We start from the raw sequence: 22,847 nt of genomic DNA on the forward strand, positions 1-22,847 counted from the left end.
TCTTTTTTTTTTTGTTTACTTCTGCAACTGTACTTTGAAGAGCACATTTGGACACAAAAATGCTTCTAATCATCTTAGAAACTAGGCTTTGTGGTTGGGAAATTTGTTACAGTGATGGCGCTACAATCATCTGTCTTTTACAACCACAGAATAGCTGTCATCAAGTCGCATCAACGCCTATTCAAATATATATTAACTTAAAATAATGTCATTCAAAATACATGAAGCTTCTGTGGAAAAACTAAAACCCATTTCCAGTTTCGACTCCCCCTATTGGCTACGGAGGCGTGATTGACGTTCATACCGCCCAATGGAATGACAGAATTGTCGGGGAAGCTCCACCCCCAGCGCTACCCGGTGGGTAAGTGAACTAGAGCGGATCAAAACTTGTCGTCAACACGCTTATAGAAGTGGGACATACACTAATACTCTTGTGTTTTCTTTCTCTTCCGGAGCTGATTATCTTTTTCACATCATAGATTTGGTAAATATCATAATTCCTCTTCTATGTATCGGGCTCATTTATTATATATGAACCAAGCGTGTGCTTTTATTCGGTTTGAATAAAAAGGCGAAACATGGGCTGGATTTTGAACGTCACCCGGGAAGCGCGTGTCATTAACAAAGACTGAAGAATATCGTTATTTTTACATTTGAAATCCTAACGGTTTTACTTCAACTGGTTTCGACGAGTCTTACTTTTAATGGACCCGTATTAATTTGACGTTTTCTCACTTTCTAATTGTCTTTTTGTGTTTGTTGTTTTTGAAAGATAAAGAGAAAGGAAAGATGCCGCTTCTCCACAAAAAGCCGTTCGTGAGGCAGAAACCGCCCGCTGATCTCAGACCCGATGAAGAAGTCTTCCTCTGTAAAGTCACACATGAAATCTTCAGGACATACGAGTAAGGGATTTTCTTTTTCTTTCTGTTCGTTTAATTCAACTTCCCCTTTGATGCCAGTCAACAGAAGCACCTAACAACAGAAGTGACAGCCCGCTTGAAAGTTTTATATTTCATGCTTAAAACATCTAAAACCTACATATATCTTGGTTTGATATCTTAAACCAGCTTTACTTATAACCCAACACCCCTAGTGTGAAATAACCTTGTATTTATAAAGACTTCAGGTTTCCCCCTTCATACACCCGGCAGGTGTCAGTTGGAGGCCTTTGCTAACAGAGTTGGGTGCTAGTTAGTTAGCTCAGTTTAGCCAACTAAACCACGATATAGAGAGCAGACTGAGTGAAATAATTCATAAAACTGTCTGTCGATGTGTTATAAGAGCTTATATAGTGCCATATCGCTGGTGGGATGTCCCCGGGAAGCCCCTGTTCGGGTGTTTTTGGGGGGTGTTAGCAGAGATGGGACAGATCTCATCCACACACAGGATGTTGTATCTTAAAACGTGGTCGCTGCTATTGTTAGTGTGTTTGCCCGTTAGAGGCAAGAGTTTTATTATGTTGATGCCACTTATCATCAGGCCTTGGGAAACTGACTTACTGGTTATGTGGGGCTGGAATGGGAAAGATTATGACGCCCATGTAGCACTTGGTTGCCACTATTTTAACCGGTGCAGGTCCTCATCTGTCATAAGCTCTTAGAAGTTGTCATTTGTTTTTGTAAGTGGTCATGTTGGGCTGATGTATGAAGTTAGATACAGATTATCATTTTAGTATGAACTATCATTAGGTCTGTTTACTGAGTTACAACTACTAATTACTTGGAGATAATCCTAAAGCAAAAAAATGATGCTGCATTAAGACCAGGGGGCTGTTTCATAAAACTAGTTTACCAAATAAGCTAGGCTTATTTCAGTAATTTTGACTTATTTTCACATGATTTGGTTTCTGAAAGTAAAATTGCCATAGCTCAAGCTCAGTCACTGTGGCAACTTATGTTGAGAAACTAACCTGGTCAGGAACAGGCTGAGCTCCTCTAACACAGACTGATATTACCACTGACTCTCTCACATACAATTAGTTGACTTTGTTATTAGTCCAAAAATAAAAGTAGACAGAAAATACACCTTAAGTAAAAACAAAATAGGCTACAACCAACTAGGGTTGTAACGGTATGAGATTTTCACGGTATGATAATCGTCTCAGAAAATATCACGGTTACACGGTATATATTAAACAATAATTCTTATCAGTAACAATGACTCTTAAAAGAATAAGAACAAGTTATTTGAGTGAACAAATCCTTTATTGCAACAAACTTGAAATCATTTTAATGAAAGTAAGCCTCCCTTCTGAGGACAAAAAAAATACAATATAAACCCTTATGTATATCTATATCACACTTTAACATTTTAATTAATGTTTTAAAATGTTATCAAATGAAAATTTAACAACACTTATTTTTGGCAAAGTACTGCACAACAGAGGTATTCTAAGTTAAAACATGGACAAACATGATATTCCTTAAAAATAATGTTTAAATGAATTATTATAAAGAATATTATTATTGTTGTCATAACTTTTAAGTACATTGTACAATGCTAATTTATTTCTGTCAGGACTTCAAGTTAAATTGAACTTTTATTTTGACGGGTTGTAGCAGACCTTTGAGTTTAGTGGATTTGACAATGGTTTTTCTCAAATAAAACAGTTTTTCTCTCAGAGCAGCTCTGCTGATGTTTATGTAGACGCTGAAAACACCATTAGTGTCATGCATGCATACTTCAGTATGTAGTAGATAAAACGGGGCCACTCATATCTACTTTTGATTTATCCATCCATCAGATTGCGCGTTTTAAGTGACAACCTCGTTAATGTTATACTGTAAATCCCATGTTCACGACTGCACCGGGATTCCCTCTGCATCACGGAAATTATACGACCTTATAACTTGTTATAAATGCGACATACCTTTATCTGCACGGAGGGATGGTGTCCGTGAATATGAGCGAACATGTTGGATGTATTGCCTGCTTTTGCAGCCACTTTGTGTCCACATTTTTTGCAAATTGGATTCGTCCTCAAGGACAACCCCACGTTCGTGTTTTTTTTTTTTTTTTTTATTCCAAAGTATTCCCTTACTGCAAATTTAAACTTTTTTTCGGCGGGGGATGGAGATTAGATCCAATCTCTGTCTCTGTCATTTCAGCAGAGTGAAGCAGCCGAAATAAATTGCATATGTGTGGGTGAGATTATTTATATAATACAGCTGGTTGTATTATGTGTACGTTCAAACTGCGATAGACCGTCATACCGGTATATCGTTAAAACCCTACAACCAGCTGTATTTAATGTATTGTGCCAAAAATGTAATGACCTTTTTTAAGATATATGAAAACATTAACATAGTTGTTACTTGTGCATTCAGTTAATCAACAGTTTCTAGTCATGCAGCCTTTCTCTCGGGTTTATGACAGCTTTTATGGTTATTAGAACATTAAAACATTACAATATAAATTGCTCTTTAAAGCATTAAAAACACTCAATTAAAAGTTAAAATCACTGACTTAAAATCATAGAAATCAGACTACATTTTAACTGATAAGAGGAACACACATTTTTGAGCTAGTATGGCTGTATTAGCCAGCTTACATTTGATTTACAGTTACTGCTATCATAAAAATACACTTATATGTAGGATTAAAATTCTACATGTCACATTTAATGAACCATTTACAGATGAAAAATATACCTGTGACATGTCGTGTTATGCACTGAGGAAAACACAATCTCTCAAATGCATTAAACAGCACAAATATTCGCTGTTTGCCATGGTGGATCGATTTGATCCATGATCGACATTAAGGGCTGTTTAAGAATAAGCGTGCACGTCACATTATCCTGACTCACTGAACCTGGATCGAATTAGTTAGATTGCGTGAACTTGAATTGTCGTTTATGAAACCGCTTTAGTCCCGATTGATTTGTTAGGTTATTTCAAGTCAGGTTTTGGACTTTAATCCCAGCTTTTCTTAGCGTCTTTTATGAAACAGCCCCCAGTTCAATAAATTATATACAAAAACTGTTTTTATTTGTTATTTCTATTTATTTCATTAATCTTACAGGTAATATGATTGATATGGGAAGTCATTTAAGTTATAACTACCAACTACTTGGGCATAAAAACTAAAAGTAGTCTAACTGGTATTGTGTTTGTGTAATTGTGTGTTAATAGAGCTTAAAATATTGTCTACTTTTGATGACGAACAGTCTATTTGGTAAGTTATTACTTATGGCAGGTTCGATCATGAATAACTTGAATTGGGGAAAAAAGATGATTTTATTGTAAACAAATAGATGTATTTTGGGTAAAATCTCCATTCTGTTATTTGTTTCCCCAAAACATGAGCTTTTTGACCAGGTTCATTAGTCAGCTGCGAGTAGTACGTTCATATCTGTGTAAATCGAAAAGGTCTCAGGATAGTTAAAAACATGACGCATTGTGTTTTTGTTTTACCAGGGAATTCTTTGAGAGGACCATTTTGTGTAACAGTCTTGTATGGAGCTGTGCCATGACGGGGAAGCCCGGCCTGACCTACCAGGAGGCCCTGGAGAGCGAGAGGAAAGCCAGATTTAATCTTCAGAACTTTCCCAATGTGCTGCTTGTCCCCCTTCTGCACCTGACAGCACTTACGCACCGTTCACGTCTGCATGAGATATGCGATGATGTGCACACTTATGTCAAAGATCGCTTCTTTCCTGAAGAAATTGTGGATGTTGTCAGTCGCTCTGGTGCCAGGTGAGATACTGTTGTAACTGTATAACTCATCGACATGAATCGCAGTATGTATTGTAGTGTTTGTCTTCCAGGGCAATTCACCTGAGCTCTGACATTTTGTTGAAGTTCATGTAATCGGCCATGAGACTTTTTATGAATAAAGCAATGAGCTGTTTTTACATTAAAAGAATAGGAATTTATTGCAAAAACTCTGTGGCAAATTTATGTCTGTGATGTTGTTATTTGAATAGCCATCAGTACAAGCTGATTGTGCATAGATAAGATCCCTGAAGTTGCAAAGACTAAAGTCTCAAAGCCACAGAGATCTTCTTTATCAAAGTTAAGACTCTGTGACGCCCCCCTAAAACAGCTCATTCAGACACACACCCCACATGTCTACGTCATGATGTGGAAATATTTGCGTAAGGCGTGGTTTCAGTAACCGCAGTAGTGTTGATGCAGCCATGACAGGGAGAAGCTGTGTGTTTCTAGGCGAAAGCAAAAGCACTTTATTTGGCCTTCCGAAAGTAGATGCAACAGAACAGCAACGCATTTTATGGACGACAGTTTCGTGAACCTAAGAGATAATTCTGAATTTGCTATGACAACCTTGCGCTTCTGAATCAGCGACTGTATGTATGTTTTGTTATTACTTGAAGTATTTGCTATTGACTGTTCAAATGCGTAGTTTTGCACGTCGTGTGCGTGTGTGTGTGCTCGCGTGTGTGAGAGAGAGACACCATAATCGCATCACAGTGGAGAATATAGCCCGTCAGAAATCGTCTTAATCGCGGCTTGTTTGCAAACACATATGAGCATCATCACTGTGTCTGTCATGCGACTCTGTTCCCATCTCGGGCTTGAACTGATGGTAAATATAAGGACATTATTAACTGTCTTTCCATTTATTTTGAAAGCTAAAGCTCGCGATTATGGAAAGGGGCGTTACATTTCCGACGCGGCTTGTGGTGTTCGGCCAATCACAATGTACTGGGCCAGTTGGCCAATCAGAGCAGACTGCGCTTGTCAGAAGGAAGGACTTTGTAGAAAACGAGCGTTTGAGAGAGGCGGGGCATAGAGGACCTACAATAATGTACAGTATTTGAAAAATGTGTTTTTTGATCATTAAAGCATATTCTATTACACCAAATACACAAAATAATGATCTTGTACTTGTACTAATGGACGCTGTTCAGTGACGCTTGCACATGACAGCCTGTCTGAGTTTGTCGACAGCCAGAGGCGGCAAAACAAATTTGACTCAGGCGGCTACCTCATAATTCTCTATGCAGGAAAAACAGATTCAACAGATTGACTGGGTCATATGTTGCATATTGGACTGTACTGGTTGCAGTGCATGTTTATTTTTGTGTGGTGCTGAAAATTCAGTCAATTTAAAGTCAATTTTACCATTTTTGATAATGGTTAAATCTTTGAAGTTCTGTCTTTTAAATGAAAAATAATTGCAAAATAATTTTAGGACAAGAGTTTATTTTATTAATTTTTTTTACTAGAGAAAAAACAACCATTATGTAGATGATCCACAACTGTTCTAAAGAGAAAGTATGTGAATAGTGATGAACAATTGCCCTGTATAAAGCACTGTTTTGAAAAGTCTGTGGCTTAACAAAAGAGAAACACCCAGATGTTCATCGATGTGTCTCCACCCTTGTCTGCCTCCTCTAGACAAAGCTCTTTTGGAGCTCTGAAAGTCATTGGCAGCTCTGTATGCAGTACATGATCAATCCTTAGAAAAGAACAATGCCAACCTAGCACAAATCCAGAGAAATAATCTAGCCTGATTTTGACCAGAAACTTGCCTGTTGAAGGGAAGGGTATCAGAGCTAGGTCCTGTAGGAAAGGCTCAGAGTCAGCCATCACAAGCTAACCTTGCTATTTGGAGATAACATAAAGTGATAGGGTGGAGCTTAGAGAATCCCCCTGATTGGCTGCACTGGTGCAAGGAGTTGCCCTAGAGATCAGAGCTCGCAGAGACAACCAGACGTGAGGAAACATGGAGCCCCACTGGCAGACAGGGGGTGGAGGGGAATTTTTTTTTTATCTTTCTGTTTTGGAAGACAAGTAGGAAGACCACTTTCTGTGTCTGGCTGAGTCTTGCTGTCTTATCCAGTCAGTCAGATAGATCACACCCAAACTGCCTGCTTGATTCTGTATGTTCAGAGGATTTTTCTTTTTTGCAAGTTAGTGATAAGATCTAGTGATAAGAAAATGTTTTCTACATTGTGGATGAATATAATATTTACAGAAAGAAGGTCATATAAATTGCTGCTCTGGGAGACATAAAGATAGCCTTACATTTTTTCGCAATTTCTTATGAACTGCTCTTTAAAGTAGATTTAAAAACATTTTACCTGTACATACTGTTTGTAGTAGAATTTGAGGTAGGTGTATTCGGTTCCAGGTTTTTCGGAGTCTCATCATAGGAGTCAATGGAATCCCTTTGGATAAAAGTCAATGGAATCGACTCCTCGACCCCATTTGGCGTGACTGTCCAAATTACTCTAATTTAGCGGTGACATTACCTTTAAATGAGCTATGAATTTGTCACATTATAATGGTCAGGGGATGGCGCTATTGTCTTAAACAGCATTGATATTAAAAGGGGTGGTTTACTACCTTTTTTCTTTGCTTGATTGTTTACGGGGTGCAATATAACATGTCTTCGTGTTTCGTTTGTTAAAAAACACCTTATTTTTCATAAATTTCACCTTTATTGTAAGCCGCTTTCTCCTCTGTCATTTGAACGACCGGTTGACTTCCTGATTCTATGAAACCACTCCCTCAGAAACAGGCAATGGGCTCAGATTGGTTAGTTGAGCCGGTGTGTTGTGATTGGCTAAACTGCGTACTGCACATTGTCCGGAAACTTCACGCCCATTACCTTTACGGGCGACAGTTGCATGTGCTCCGGTCAAATGTAAATAATGGTGTCAATATTGCCGTATCAGTTTGAGCCAGAATCAGACCCAGAAAGCGGTAATGAAGAGAGTCAAGCAGAACCTCCGCAAACATGGCTCTTACAAAACGTTTCTGAATGGTACAATTTTTATTTTTATTTTTTTTTATTCTCTCAAAAGAATTTCTATACGCTGTTACTTGAAAATGCTACTGCTGTTTGTTAGCTTTTGAGATACGGTTTTCTCCTGATTAAACATTTAATATAACTGAATACATGACTGAGTAATTACATGAAAAATTACGTCAAAGTATACATGGAAAATACATTTACAAAATTAGTACATAATTACAAATTCGGGTCCAAAATGTTTGTACGCGTTTGTCATAGACACACGAAATAGCATAACTAACTGGCTACTAAAGCCAGCGTTGGCATTTGTTTACGTCCTTGATAAAACTAAAACATTACGTCTGAAATTATACATGCAAATACATTTAAAATGATTAAATCTTACTTACAGGTTGTTGCCCAACAGCTGCTGCCTCTGTTTATAAAGTTGGAACTGCTCCATGTTTTAGTAATAGTTTCTTGTTGAATCCGGCATTGAACTCGTGTAGATTCTGGAAGCTGTCTTCCGTAAAATGCGCAGCACAGAGAGCTAAATTACGATTGTAATTGTCAGGAACATAATCAAACATAAATTTTAACCATTGTTGACGAACTACAGCGTCCGTAGGAAGCCCGAACACCGAAGACCTGACAGCTGGGTGAAAATAACACACTTTCGACGGCATGGCTACAGCTCGCCACTATAACACTTCCTCTTCGACAAAGCCGCCTTGCCCCCTTTTTTGCATGTTCCGGAAGGAGGGTTGATGCAAATTTATGGGTTTGTTACGTATAAAACCCGGGAAGTATCTCATTGTAGTCCCATTTGAGTTGTTTTTGTAGGCATTAAACTTCCTGATTTTTAAAAGACAGATATCTCTGCTTACGTTGAACTTTCAGCGCAGCAACTTTGCAGATACCGTTCATGCACCAACAGCAACATTACACACTATTTAAAATGAAAAAAGTGAAATCACAATCAACCACCCCTTTAAAAGTACATTTACATTTAGTCATTTAGCAGACGCTTTTATCCAAAGCGACTTACAAATGTGACCCTGGACCACAAAACCAGTCTTAAGTCGCTGGGGTATATTTGTAGCAATAGCCAAAAATACATTGTATGGGTCAAAAATTATCTTTTTCTTTTATGCCAAAAATCATTAGGATATTAAGTAAAGATCATGTTCCATGAAGATATTTTGTAAATTTCCTACTGTAAATATATTAAAACTTAATTTTTGATTAGTAATATGCATTGCTAAGAACTTCATTTGGACGACTTTAAAGGCGATTTTCTCAATATTTTGATATATTTGCTCCATCAGATCTCGGCCAAATATTGTCCGATCCTAACTAACCATATATCAATGGAAAGCTTATTTATTCAGCTTTCAGATTATGTATAAATCTCAGTTTAGAAAAATGTACCCTTATGACTGGTTTTGTGGTCCAGGGTCACAAATGAGGACAATGGAAGCAATCAAAATCAACAAAAGAGCAATGATATGCAAGTGCTATAAAAAGTCTCAGTTAGCATAACATGGTACATGTAGCAAGGTTTTTTTTTTTTATATTATATTATAAAAAGAAAACGGATAGAATAGAGCAAGCTAGTGTTAGAGGCCTTTTTTGCTTTTGTTAATTGTATAATAAATAAAAAGTTTAAAGCGCAATCAAACGCTTCTTATGTGAAAGCACTGCTTCTGCACCGCTCACGGACTGCACTGCAAACGGATCCTCACATAATTTCATTCACTCTTTGCTGATATACTGCACTCAATTGCCAGACACTATATAGAGATTTGAGAATCAGTGAAGACATCTGATTTCGGAGTCGACTCGATAACGAAAGTCGATTCCAGTGCTGGAGTCGACTCCGACTCTAGAGCTATTCAGAGTCGAGGAATCGACTCTTTTGGAGTCGACTCCCCATCCCTAATTTGAGGTAAAATTCTGGTTCCCAGGCTGTCTGATTAAGTCTAGTTTTCATTAGTTCTTCATGAAGTATAAGAAATGTTTTTTGTCAACTGGTTCATAGTTCACACTTTTCCATTTGGAACTAAACACATGCACACAGATTTGTTTAATCTATTTTAATATGTCCATGCTCAACAGGCAACCCTGCAAAATATTGGATGTTACACCTCCCCATTCCAATGGCACAGTCAACGGCCATGTCAAACATCACATGGAGGGTGATTCAATTGTTATCAGTGACAGTGATGAGGAGCCCACATTCACTTCTCCCAAAACTAACGGGTCAGTGCTCAGAACTTTCTTTCTATGAAATGCCTCATATGTGTCTGCTTGTACTAGTTTTCATCTAAATTGTGTGTTTTATGCTTTGTTGTCTAAAGCAAGAAGAAGAAATCCACAAGTCCATCTTCGTTTAAATACAGAGTTCAGCCTGTCAGCCCAGAGGGTTGTGAACCTTTAGTAGTAAAAGCTGCTCAGATTTGGTGAGTTATGTTCTTTTTGCTAGAGAAACATTAATGAATAAATGTCATAGTTGTCTGTTTGTTTCTCTTGTTTGTTACTCGTTGTAAAGTCTCGCTGATTGTTTTTGTTCTTCTCCTTTTTCTTTTCCATCATATAGTCGTAAAAAGAATGTTTTTAATCGAGACAGATTGAAGCTGCTTCTTAAACAGCACTGTGAACCAATAAATGGGACTATCAGACTCAAGGTAAATATAACAATGAATCAAAAACATGTAATAGATGTTTAGACTGTAGTTATCAAGGTTGCCCAATTTAATAATTTCAATTTCCCTCTCTGGTTACTGTTATTTCCAGCCATCAACAGTTCTAAAATATAAGTTAGCTGAACACAATTTCTCCTACTTCTTCCCGGACGAGCCCCCAGTGTTTGCCTTCACACCAGGGAAGGGCAGAAGTCGCCGTCCTAATGATGCCTCTCCTACTGAGGTCTGTATTATTGTGTGCTTGCATATGTGTTTAGATGTAACATTTGCAACTTGATTGTCTTCATTCAGGCAACTAAAACATGGCATGCCATTTGTTAAGAGAAAACTTCAGTCTGATGTAAAATTTAAGACCTATGCTTTAAATTATTTTTCTCTGATAATTTGTTTCCCAATTTTAGATGAATTATGTTGAGGAGAAATTAAAATTGATGCAGCAGAAAGAACAGATGATGGCCATGGGTAAGTTTAAAATGCAAAATAAAAGTTACACACTGACTAGATTTGTCATTGGGTGAGCTATACAATGTATCTGATTCTTGCTCTTTCTTTGCATGGCTTGCACTATGAAGAAAAATTCAAGAAAGAGAGAGAAGATCTAATAGAGGCCAAAAGGAAAGAAAAAGAGGACAAGGAGAAAAAGAGAGAGGAGATGAAGAGGATAGTAGAAGAGGAGAAACAGAGGCGGAAAGAGGAGAAGGAACGAATGAAGGCTGAGAAAGAAAGGGTGAGTTGGAAGGTTTTTTTTTTTTTTTTAAAGTTTATCTCTAGTCTTTCACTAATACCTGGTCCTACATATGTCAATTTTTAAATGTTTGTTTTGTTGTTTTACTAATTTTTACACCTGTTATACTTTTGTTTGTAATGTGCTTCAGGAACGAGAGAAGCTAAAGGAGGAAAAGAAAAAATATGCAGAACGACTGAAGTTATGGAGCAGACCTCGAGAGGACATGGAGTGTGAAGACCTAAAGGTAAAAATGCCCCCTTATACTATAAAACACATCTTTGTTTGGACGCATACATAAGCAGCAAACTAAACGTTGTTTTGAAATTTGCCTGTCTTCAGGAGCTGCCGAAGCCACTTCCAGTGAAAACCCGTCTTCCTCCAGAGCTGTTTGGAGATGCTCTGATGGTGCTTGAGTTCCTGAATGCGTTTGGAGAGCTGTTTGATCTAAAGGATGAGTTCCCTGATGGCGTAACACTGGGTAAGATGCACTTACTGCTCATAAACGCATTACGCCATGGGATATTATGGCATTCTCACTCACTGAGTCCTAATAACATTCTAGCTTACAAATGAGTTTTTCTTTTACAATTAATTTTTTAGCGTCAGAGGCAATATTTTTTTTAAATGTTCCTGATGAGGGTTGTTGCTTTCAGTGTTGGGAGTAACGCGTTACAAAAGTAATGCATTACAGTAACGTATTACTTTTTGATGTAACGCAGTAGTGTAAGGCATTACTAATCAATTTTCAGTAATATTTTACTCTGTACATGTTCAGTAACGCTTGCGTTACAACACACTTTTAGCCCCCAATTTTTAAAAAAATATTTTATTTAATTTAAAGTTGGGCTCCGACTTTATGTCCTTAGGCCCGGGCTTCGGGCCAATATTCACGTCATAGTTCAGATGCGGGCCGGTCCTCGGGCCTGTTTTAGGCTTCTCGTTATCTTTATATTTTAGACATCCATCAATTATTGATGAAAAAAAATTGCCGCGCTAGTGGAAGCAACATGAGTCTGTGCTGCCGCAACTGTCAAAAGAAATAGTAAGGATTCGCCATCTCCTCGTTAGACGTGCCTTTAGAGAGAAGTGCATCTTCACGGATAACGATTATATTAAAGAGTTTTTATTTATTTCGTTAAGTAGTAATTTAAAGCTTTCTATAGATATATTTATCATGTCTGTGAGGCATGTATTCGCTGACTTTAGGTTAATTTTTGTGAAGCGCTCCTGTTCAAGATAAAAGCACAACGTTTTGTTGATATTGTGAGTGCACACAAATAAAAGTAGACCCTTTACAGTTACGAATGATGTATTACTCTTAGTACATTTTGTCATTTTAGAATGTTAAGTTCTACTTCTGTAGATATTTTGGTAAAAGTAATACAGGAGTCATGTAACGCATTACAATTCTGAGACAGTAATATTGTAAGGTAAGGAATTACTTTTAAATGACAGTAACAAGTAATCTGTAATGTATTACAGTTTGGAAGTAACTTGCACAACACTGGTTGCTTTTTACAGAGGTTTTGGAGGAGGCCTTGGTGGGTTCTGATCCTGAAGGGCCACTCTGTGAACTGCTATTCTTCTTCCTTTCGGCCATATTCCAGGCTCTGGCCGAGGAACAGGAGGAAGTGGCCAAAGATCAGGTGGCGGAAGCGGACACCAAAGGTCAGAGATGCAGAGTTTACAACTTATTTAAAAGAGTCTACAAAGAAGATATTTTGAATTGGGAAAAGTTAATTTTGTCATATGAAAGCTAACAGACAGATATAATTTACTGATGTCAAGGTGGAAATTAAATCCCAGTATATACTCAATATTTGGAAAAAGTGTTTTAATTTTAGTTAGTTTTAGTTGCTTTGTTGAATGTTTTTGCCTTTTTTATTATTATTTTATTTATGCCTGTATAATTTTCATTAGTTTTAGTTTGTCATTTTAGTTCTTCAATTTAAAGTAAACAAAAATAAATGGCCTCAGCACCTAACTAAAATAAAATGTTTAAGAATTTTTGGAACACTTTTTGTGGTTTCATTTAACTATAGTGCCAAATTTTAGTAGTTTGAGTAGTTTGTTTTAGTAGTTTTCCACTACTAGAAAGTCCAGGTGTTATGTTATTTACCTTCAGTATCCTGGTATGTCAGGTGTGTTTGACTGTGGTTTTTATTCATAGATCTTAGTGAAGCTCTGGAGGATGACACTGACCCCACACAGTCTGCCATCAGCGCTGTGGCATCTCTTGCTGCTGCCTGGCCACAACTGCACCAAGGTTAGATAATGTACCCTGAAATATGACTGTACTGTCTTTATGATCACTGTGGTCATTTTTAATGATTTTAGCTTTGTGCCTTTATGAACAATATATACAGTTATAATGTACACTTTCAGTAAATTCAAGCACTCAGTGGAACCATGTTTCTTCTTTTTCTCTGCGCAGGCTGTAGTCTGAAGCAGTTGGATCTGGACAGCTGTACTCTCACTGAGATTCTGAGGCTGCACATCCTGGCCTCGGGGGCAGATTGCATGTCCACCAATGCAAAGTTTCGCTACCAGAAACAGGGTGGGTTTGGCTCCACAGATGACCCCTGTGTGGAGCTGCGTCTGTCAAACCAGAGCCTGCTCAAAAAGCTCTCCTGCACTGCTGTCTATGACCTGCTGCCTGGTTAGTGGCGTTTTGTTTTTGTTCTTTTTTTTTTTATTCTGTTTTTGTTTTTTTGGGGGGTTTTTTCAGAAAATGTAATTATAATTAAAAAAATAAAATAAAGAAACAGAATGAAATAAAATGAATTAAAAAGAAAATCAACATTTTCTGATTTTTCAGTATGTGTAATATTGTTACATATGTGTTCAGGAGAGAAGCTAAAGATCCTGCATTCTCTGTGTGGAAAGCTGCTGACTTTGGTTTCTACAAGAGACTTTATAGAAGACAATGCCGACGAGCAGAGATCTGCCAAGCAGGAACTGCGAGAGCTTAAAGCTGAACAGCATCGCAGAGAACGAGAGGAAGCTGCAGAGAGGTATGGCATAGACCATGGAGTCAAGGGAGTGCCATATTTTTGACAGAAATGAAACAGGGCTGTAAGGGATAGAAGTAGAGTATGTTCAATGGATGCACTGTTGTTTAACAACGTACTGATTGTTCAGCTGACAAAACCAAAATATTAAGTAGACAAAAACACCATAAAACAATTTTGAAGGTTAAGTTGTGAAAACGACACGATTTAGGGCTTTTATACACTGCGTGGCATTGTTAAGACCAAGTCTTAACCATCACAGCCTTGTTTTCATCTGTGTTAAATTCAGTATGGCATCTAACATGACTACGGTTTATCACATAGACCTATACCTATCTATCAGCAGATCGGAAACTAATAGATGCCTCTCCATATTCTAGGGTTCGAAAAAGAAAGGAGGAGAAGTTGAGGGAACAGGAGCAAAAATTAAAAGAAAAACATGAAAAACTCAAAGAGGAGGCAAGAAATGGAGAAAATGTGGCAGGGTAAGCTGAACCAATAATCCTTTCTCAATATTCAATACCTGGGTTTTGGGACACAGATTACATTCCGGTCCACATATTTGATTAAACTTGTCTCTGTCTGTTGGTTGTAGTGAGGAGATGGACACCAGCACAGAAAGTCAGGAAGGTCAGGCTGAGCAGAACACTGAGGATGAGGAGGAGCAACCAGCTAAATCTAAAAAAGGTATCAGCAGAAGTATCGCATCAGTTTACTTTGATACATTCTTGGTCTTCTGATCGATTTATCAGTGCATGCTGTTTGAAAGGGAAAAAATAATTAATAAACAAACATGCCAAGTGGCATGAAAGATGTTGAACTTGATGATCAAAACTTTTATCCAAAGTTACTTGTTGCATTTAAGGTGACATTTTATCAGTTCTTGCTTGCTCTAAGAAATGGTTTAAATTCTGTTGCAAATATTTATAGAATTCCTTTTATTTTTGTTTTCCAGTAAAGAAAACAAATGACACCCCAAAAGAGAAGCAGGTTGTTGAGGTTGAAACGAAAGACAGTCTGAGCCCAGAGGAGTTACATCAACAGCAGCTCAAAGAGAAAGAACTCCTGGAGCGCATTCAGAAAGCTATGGCCTGCACCTACATCCTGCCTCTCGGCCGAGACCGTCTTTATCGCCGCTACTGGATTTTCCCTTCTGCTGGGGCACTGTTTGTCGAGGAGGACTTCTTTGGCCTGACAGAGGACATGCTAGAGCCCCGTCCTACTCCCGAACCCAAAATAGAAGAGCTTTTCTCAGCCGAGAGCCCAGTTAAGACAGATGCCACCACTAAGGAGCCGGTGCTGGTCCAGAACACCTCACTGCCAGTCAACCGGCCCAGTCAGTGGTTCTTCTACAGCACACGTGAGGAGGTGGAGCAGCTCATAGAGGCTCTGAACCCTCGTGGACACAGAGAAAGCAGCCTTAAAGAGACTTTGCTGCAGGAGAAGGAGCGCATTGTTCAACTGATGGATAGCAAAGCCGCTTGGCGTTACCATCACTCAGGTAGTATGGGATTTTTGGAGCCAGATTCCTAAGTAATGTTACATTTTGTTTTTTTAAATGAGGTTTGGTGCCTGTGACCTTTTTTCGATACTGATGTCAGTTGCAGATAAGTATGATCATTTTTATAATTGAACCAGTAATAATAAATGATAATCAGTAATTATTGATGATACATGAGTACCAAATCAGCATGTTAGAATGTTTTCTGAAGGATCACTGAAAACTGAAGTAATGGCTACTGAAAATTCAGCTTTGTCATCACAAGAATAAATAGCATTTTAAAATATATTTAAAAAAGAAAATTGTTATTTTAAAGGGGTCATATGATGCGATTTTCAAATTTTCCTTTCTTTTTGGAGTGTTACAAGCTGTTCGTGCATAGATGAGATCCCTGAAGTTGCAAAGATTAAAGTCTCAAACCCAAAGAGATATTCTTTATAAAAGTTAAGACTCGTCCACGCCCCCCTAAAACGGCTAATTCAAACACGCCCCCACACGTCTACGTCTTGTGGTGTTTTGGCCAATCACAATGCACTGGGTCAGTTGGCCAATCAGATCAGACTGCACTTGTTGGAAGGAGGGGCTTTGTAGAAAATTACCCATTTGAGAGAGGCGGGGCACGGAGGAACTACAATAATGTACAGTATTTTAAAAATGTATTTTCTGAACATTAAAGCATGTCAACATATTCTGTTACACCTAATACACAAAAAATGATCATTAAAATAGCATCATATAACCCCTTTAAATTGTAATATTTAACAATATTACTGTTGCTATATTTTTGATCAAATAAATGCAGCCTTGATGAGCATAATAGAAAAAAATGAATTGTGAATTTTTTCAAACTGTACTACATTTAATTTATTATGCAGATGAATCCCTGCCAGAGACCAAAGGCAGTACTTTAAAGCCAAAAGCTGGCCCATCTTGCCCACAAAGCACTGTACCTGCTGAGCGCTTCATGGAGAATCGTCTCCGAGATCTACTACTGGATATTGAGGACCGCATCTATCAGGGAACTCTGGGGGCAATTAAAGTATGTTGATTGTGTCAACTACATTCCATAGCTGTAAACATTTGTATTTTTTATTGTGATGTGGTTTGGTCTGGATCTTTAATGTTAACCTGACTTTTTTCCCCTTCCTTTTTTTTCCCCCTCTTATCCCTGAAAAGGTGATGGACAGAAACTCATGGAGAGCCGCACTGGAAAACGGGAACTATGAACTTCTAAATCCTGAGTCTAAAGAGAACGGGCTGACCAATGAAGAAGAGGAGCTGATGGAAATTGATGAGAATCACGTCAGAGTCAAAGACAGGTTATTTCACTTCAATATCGTGTGTATTTAACTGTGTATTTTTATTTGTGTTCAAACAGAGTCTGATGCTCCTATAAGCTAACAGAATTTGCAGTAGTGTCTGCAATTGTGCAGATTGATTGTTTTTCTCATGTTTAGGCTGCAAGAATTGAAGGCAGAGGGTCAGAGTGCCTCGTCCACTGCTGTGAGCACACCACAGCCTGTCAATAACATTGTCCACTATTTGGCACAGGCTCTTGCACAGATAGAGCAGGGCATAGAGCGCAAGTTCCTGAAAGCTCCGCTAGGTAAGATCTGTTATTTCTATGGTTTCTTCTGAAACTTTGAGGGTATTAAGCCGCCTTTCCACCATCTCCGACAAGCGAAAGACCGGAAGTCATTCATTTCCAATGTAGAGTTGTGCGGGAGCTGCGTGAAACTCCAATCATATGCATATATGGAAATTTCAGATCCGATTTGAGCTTCGGATGCATTAAAACATTTTAACTTCTGCTGCTAGAATGTATGTGAGTGCCCAACCGGATGCGATGTATTCTAATCAAAACTAGAAGCGAGAGCTTAGAATTACCAACATTTTTCCATTTTAACCTTTTTCTGTAAACACCATTTCTGTAAAATGGCGGTTTAGAATAATTATGGCAGAAATAATTTTTATCATTATTAAATGTTGATTAGCCCCATAAAACCTACTAAAAACTACTGTTTTTATTTTGGGGTTGCTTTGTGTGGATATATTCATATTTTCATTATATTCATTAAAATCGTTCATTTTACCATGGTGAATAAACTGAGGTTAAGGGTTGCTTCATGACGAAGTTGAAAGTTCTGTACGACTGCCACTAGGGGGAGGAATGCGACAATCTTTGTCAAATGTCGGAGACCGTGGAAAGGCGGCTCAAGTGTGTATTCCTGCAAACTATATGGATAATTTTGTTTGTAGGAACGTGGTTTTGTTTCATTTTTGAATTCATTAATCTACAGGCTCTTATTTCTGAATGTTTTGCTTTTAATCAGGTGATGACGATGCCAAGAAAGACCAGAAGTTGAAGAAAAAGGATAAAAAGAAAGATGACGACCAGTCCAGTGAGAAAGATGGTAAAATTTATTGTTTACCAAAAAACTGAAAGTGTTTTCTCTTTAAGCACATGTTGGTTTAAATGATTATTACTAAACCTGTTTTCCTCAACAGATGGCAGTGAAAGTGGCCGGCAGGTGAAGACTGTGCAAGAACGCTGGCGTGAGTCTTTGTTGGCCTGCTCCAGCTTGTCGCAGGTCTTCCTGCATCTCTCCACACTTGAGCGCAGTGTAGTCTGGGCCAAATCCATCCTCAACGCCCGCTGTAAGGTGTGCCGTAGGAAAGGAGACGCTGAGAACATGCTTCTATGTGACGCCTGTGACAGAGGCCATCACATCTTCTGTGTTCGGCCAAAACTGAAGGTGAGAACCATAGTTTTTGGAAGGTTTTTATTTAGTGGACACCTTTATTAACTTTTCTTTTTCATAAATCCTGACTTGCCATGCAGATGTAAAGTGTGTATGTATAAACTAAAACATGCAGCCAAGGACTAAATAGACATGTATATCAGCAATCTGTAAATAAATTATTGTATATTTATTTGTAAATAGAAAATCACAAAAGTTTTGATCGATCTTAATTTGTTTTACAGGCTGTTCCTTCTGAAGACTGGTTCTGCCCCGAGTGCCGCCCCAAACAGCGCTCCCACAGAATCAACTCCCGTCAGCGTTCCTCTATTGACTCTGAAGAAGAAATGGAGGACGATGAGGAGTCTGAACAAGAGGAAGAAGAATCAGAAGAGGAAGAAGATGAGTCGGAAGAAGAAGAGTCAGAGGAGGAAGAGTTAGTGGACTTAGCTTTTTCTTGAGTTTGATCATTTTTCTTGCCGGTTTACTCATTTCATGCAAAAGGAGATTGTTACGTGTTAGATATTTTTGGGGGATGTTTTGTAACATTTAAGTGAGACGCAGATGACGCTGAAGCAAACCAAGGAAGAAAATGTCCAGGAGGCAAGTAAGCGTATTTGACACGAGTTAAATTTATTTTGAGATGTACTGATTACAATCATTAAAGAAATATGTTATTTAAATTATGGGAAAAAGGAGAAAAATAAGTGACACCAAAACAAAGAAGTTATCAAAAGCAAAACAACCCTAATTACTAAACCCCAACCCAACTAATCTAACTACCAAACGAAAAATGTAGAAATAAAACCGCAAGCTTTGGCGTATCTGACCCCCAAACTAAACTACTCTCATTAATAACAAAAATACACTGGTGGCTGTCACTCCTTACCTGAAACTAACAAGAAAACGAAACTAAACTTAAATACAAAAGCTTACCTATCTCCTTTTCCCAGGGTTATTCTAACAAGTCCCAGGTGTCAAAGGCCATACTGGTCTAATTTAGATAATCTGTATTACAGAGCATGTTAAGATAATAATTAAAGTAGCCTACTAATCGTTCAGTAACAGGTGTTCGCAAGATTTTTAATGAGTCTAGGCAAAAAGTCGAAAAGAAGGGTACGGAATCAACGAAAAGAGGAACGGATCAACTAAACAAAATCCATAACTCAGTTGAACAACAGAATGAACGCGGTTGACAAAAATGGACAGCCGCCCGCTGGCTGGAACACAGGACGACTGACAAACAGCCAAGGGAGCCCGGCCCCTTTTATGACGGGTAGGTCCAGCCTAATTGGTCGACCGGTGGACTGAGTCAGCCAACAGATGAAACCTAAAAATCAAGAAGAAAAAGAAAAAACGACAGAGGGAAAAAAGAATGAAAAATACGAGGAGCAAACAAAGACAAACAAGGAACGTAACGCAGATCATTAAAGTTGTTTTCTTTTTTCTCATTTATTTAACAGTGTGTCCAAGAAGGCTTCAGTCAAACTTCCTCTCCAGAGCAATAAAGGAGGTCGTTTGAACACCAGATCAAAACAGGCCGAATCAAGTCATTCCACGCCTCGCTCGCAGCAGAGCACACCCAAACAGAGCCATCCTGCTAATAAAGGAGGCTCCAAAAACTCAGGGAAGAAGTCCACCCAGGTGTCTAACGGCAAACCCCCTCCCCGGGCAGGAAGCCGTTCCAGTGCTCGTCTTAGTCTAGAGGTGCCCGCTGCTAATGGCACAACAGCCAAATCCAACCAGTCCAGTCCTGCAGCAGAAAATACAGACTCTAGGAAGAGACCCATCACTGGTAAGGAGTATCAGTGAATTCACAAAAAAAAAAAAAAAAATCAGATTAACATGAAGGAAATTTTATTTATTGTATCGCATCAAAGTAGGATACTATGGAAGCTTGTTTCTGCCACAGAATACAAAATTTAAAAAAAGCAATTATGACTCATAATTAAGACTTTTACTCAGAATTGTATGTTTACATCTCACAATTTAGTTTTTTCTGGCATGGAAAAAAATGGTAATCTCACAATTCGGGCTACTTTTCATGAAATTGCAAGTTTGTCAATTCTGACTTTTTTTTTTTTTCTTATAACTGAGAGATTGTGTCTTACAATTGAAACGGATGATTGTGATTTTACGCCACATCAGAATTCTGACATTTGTCATTCTTTTTTTTTTTTTTTTTTTTTTTTCATGTTTAGGAACAGAATGAAAAATGAAAAAGGTAATTGAGACTTTGTCTCACAATTCTGACTTATTCTCAGATCCACTTCTTGTGAGGAAAAGTCACAGTTGTGAGATAAAAAGACATAATTGCCTTGGCAGAAATAAGGTTTCATAGGATACAGTGTGAAAAAAAAAAAAGATGAAATAGAATAAAATACCTTGTAAATGCCCATGTTTTTTCCCCATATTTAATATTAGGCTTGGATTGAAGAAATTGACACTGAAAAAATGGCATACTTGATTTTTAACTGAATGCAGACACCGATTATTCGTCCTGTTTCATTTTCTGTAAGACTTCTTGTTCACATGTATTGTGGTTTGTTGCTGTTTCTCCAGCAGAGGTCTCCCCAAAAACCAAGATCGTCTTGGCTCCAACCACCACTTCATCCAACCGTCGAAGCTCAGTGAGGAATTTAGGCGTACACGAGCTGTCAGCCTGTGAGCTGCTCACTGTGGACCTAGTCAGACACGAAGACAGCTGGCCCTTCAAGAAACTGGTGTCCAGAACTCAGGTTATGCATTTAGAATTCACTCTTATACCCCTCTGTAACAAGGCCATGGAGCTCCCATTTATGTTTGCTTTACGATTAGCTGTACTCTTAAATAATCTGTGCTTAAATAATCTCACTATCCCAGTTTTACACTGAGGCGTTATTTTCATGGTTTTAATGACTACTTCTATTTCACATATTTTTCCAGGTGCCTGATTACTATGACATAATCAAAAAACCCATCGCCTTGAGCACAATCAGGGAAAAGGTCAACAACTGTGAATACCAAACTGCTGGTAAGAATTGAAAGTTTAAGTTTTTTTCTTTTTAAATGAGTTGAAATATCCACGAGTATATCAAGACGTAATTTAGAATGAACCATATCTAAACCACTTTAACAGCTTGAAAGAGTCTTACAACATAAATCATTGCTATATGTGGTTTCTTTTGTGTTCTTAATCTCATAGCAGAGTATATTAAAGATGTGGAGCTCATGTTTTCCAACTGTCTGGAGTACAACCCAAGTAACACCAATGAAGCAAAAGCCGGTCTGCGGCTCCAGGCCTTCTTCCATTCTGAGCTTCAGAGACTCGGCCTGGCTGAACGCATGACTCCTCCACAGAAACGGCCACGGATGTAAACAAAAGCCCGTCTTCCACACAAATGCACCAACTGGCCCAGACTGAAGGCCATTTCATAATCTGCTGTCTAATTATGTTGTTCCGTGGCATTTGTGGAATGTTCATGAACATTCCAGTGTGGTGTGACTCATTAAAAATTCTACCTAGCTGTTGTTCACAGTTTTATTTGCAGTGTGCAAGCGAAACGGCACTCAAGCACCGGAAATCAAGTGGCATTTATCTTCACAGCCAGTGACAGCTCAGCCTTTAATCCTATGGAGCAAAGTAGAAGTCCTTCACTAGCAGGAGAAAGGAAAAACAACTGCTGTGAAGAAAAAAATATTTGCACTGTTTTCTGAAAAGTTATTTTTGTGTTCACATATTAACTCAGGACAAAAAGCATTGTGTTTTTGTCTGCAATTTCAAAATGGTGCATAACTTCTTTTTTTTTTGTACCTCGGCTGCATTTCTAGACTACTATTTTGTATAGATTTTTACAGACCTGAGTCTGCATTTTGATGATAAATTAAGTCTCACAGCTCAAAGGAACAAATAGAATTTCTGGTTTGTAGTTGTGAATAGTTGTAAAGATAAACTCAGTTCTTTTGTTCAGGTCCCTATAGCTTGCATAAACACTACGTAGAAATCAAATCATCCCATTTTGTTGCTTCCAATTTCAGTTTTTGGTATTTATTTAGATTTGGGTATAATTTGCTTGCTTTATTTATAAAATTGTCTTTATAGGTTGCCCCTCCCCTCCAGAAAGCTGTATGTGTCAGTTATCCTCTCATGGGTCTTGAGATTAATTTTACCTGCTGTGTAAATCTTTTTTTCTTCATGTAAAATAAATTGTTAATATTTGGCTTGACCACTTCTTTTCATCACTGATTTTCAGTTATGCATAAACCGTATACGTTTGGAGTTAGGTGCACTTTAACTGAAGGAAAAAACTAAAACAATCCTGGCTTTGTCCATTTAAAATGTGTACCCTGTATAACATTGCATACGGGTATTTTAAAGTTTATAACACATCATCAGCTCGTGTTAATAAGGTAATTTAGTCATGAACAGATAGGATGAATATTATTATATGGTCTAAAATATAACAACTGCTAGATATT

The 22,847-nt window shown here is 38.1% G+C and overlaps 1 protein-coding gene across 2 annotated transcripts; it reads left to right on the forward strand.

The window, feature by feature from the left end:
• The first annotated feature begins 356 nt into the window (after nt 1-356).
• LOC306886494 (bromodomain adjacent to zinc finger domain protein 1A-like) lies at nt 357-22,595 on the forward strand. Of its 2 annotated transcripts, none has more exons than XM_079443635.1 (28): nt 357-484; nt 773-902; nt 4,419-4,697; nt 9,823-9,966; nt 10,065-10,166; nt 10,304-10,391; nt 10,501-10,632; nt 10,811-10,871; nt 10,982-11,136; nt 11,285-11,380; nt 11,476-11,614; nt 12,658-12,804; nt 13,307-13,402; nt 13,571-13,795; nt 13,985-14,150; nt 14,528-14,632; nt 14,743-14,834; nt 15,103-15,648; nt 16,524-16,687; nt 16,825-16,967; nt 17,106-17,254; nt 17,982-18,062; nt 18,157-18,404; nt 18,635-18,825; nt 19,853-20,184; nt 20,952-21,127; nt 21,315-21,402; nt 21,574-22,595. In XM_079443635.1, the coding sequence occupies exons 2-28, from the start codon at nt 790-792 to the stop codon at nt 21,744-21,746; spliced, it is 4,431 nt and encodes a 1,476-aa protein (XP_079299761.1). In that variant the 5' UTR covers nt 357-484; nt 773-789; the 3' UTR covers nt 21,747-22,595. The 2 variants fall into 2 exon arrangements, with proteins under 2 accessions (XP_079299761.1, XP_079299762.1); XM_079443636.1 differs by having other exon boundaries at nt 20,955-21,127; nt 21,574-22,594.
• The last annotated feature ends 252 nt before the right edge of the window (nt 22,596-22,847 follow it).

This window comes from Barbus barbus, assembly GCF_936440315.1.
Source record: "Barbus barbus genome assembly, chromosome: 20".
Classification (NCBI taxonomy): domain Eukaryota; kingdom Metazoa; phylum Chordata; class Actinopteri; order Cypriniformes; family Cyprinidae; genus Barbus; species Barbus barbus.

Coding starts and splice junctions, on each gene's coding strand:
- LOC306886494 (XM_079443635.1), top strand. CDS start 790: ATGCCGCTTCTCCACAAAAAGCCGTTCGTGAGGCAGAAACCGCCCGCT. Junction 10,872..10,981: donor AGAACAGATGATGGCCATGG/GTAAGTTTAAAA, acceptor TGCACTATGAAG/AAAAATTCAAGAAAGAGAGA. Junction 12,805..13,306: donor GGCGGAAGCGGACACCAAAG/GTCAGAGATGCA, acceptor TTTTATTCATAG/ATCTTAGTGAAGCTCTGGAG.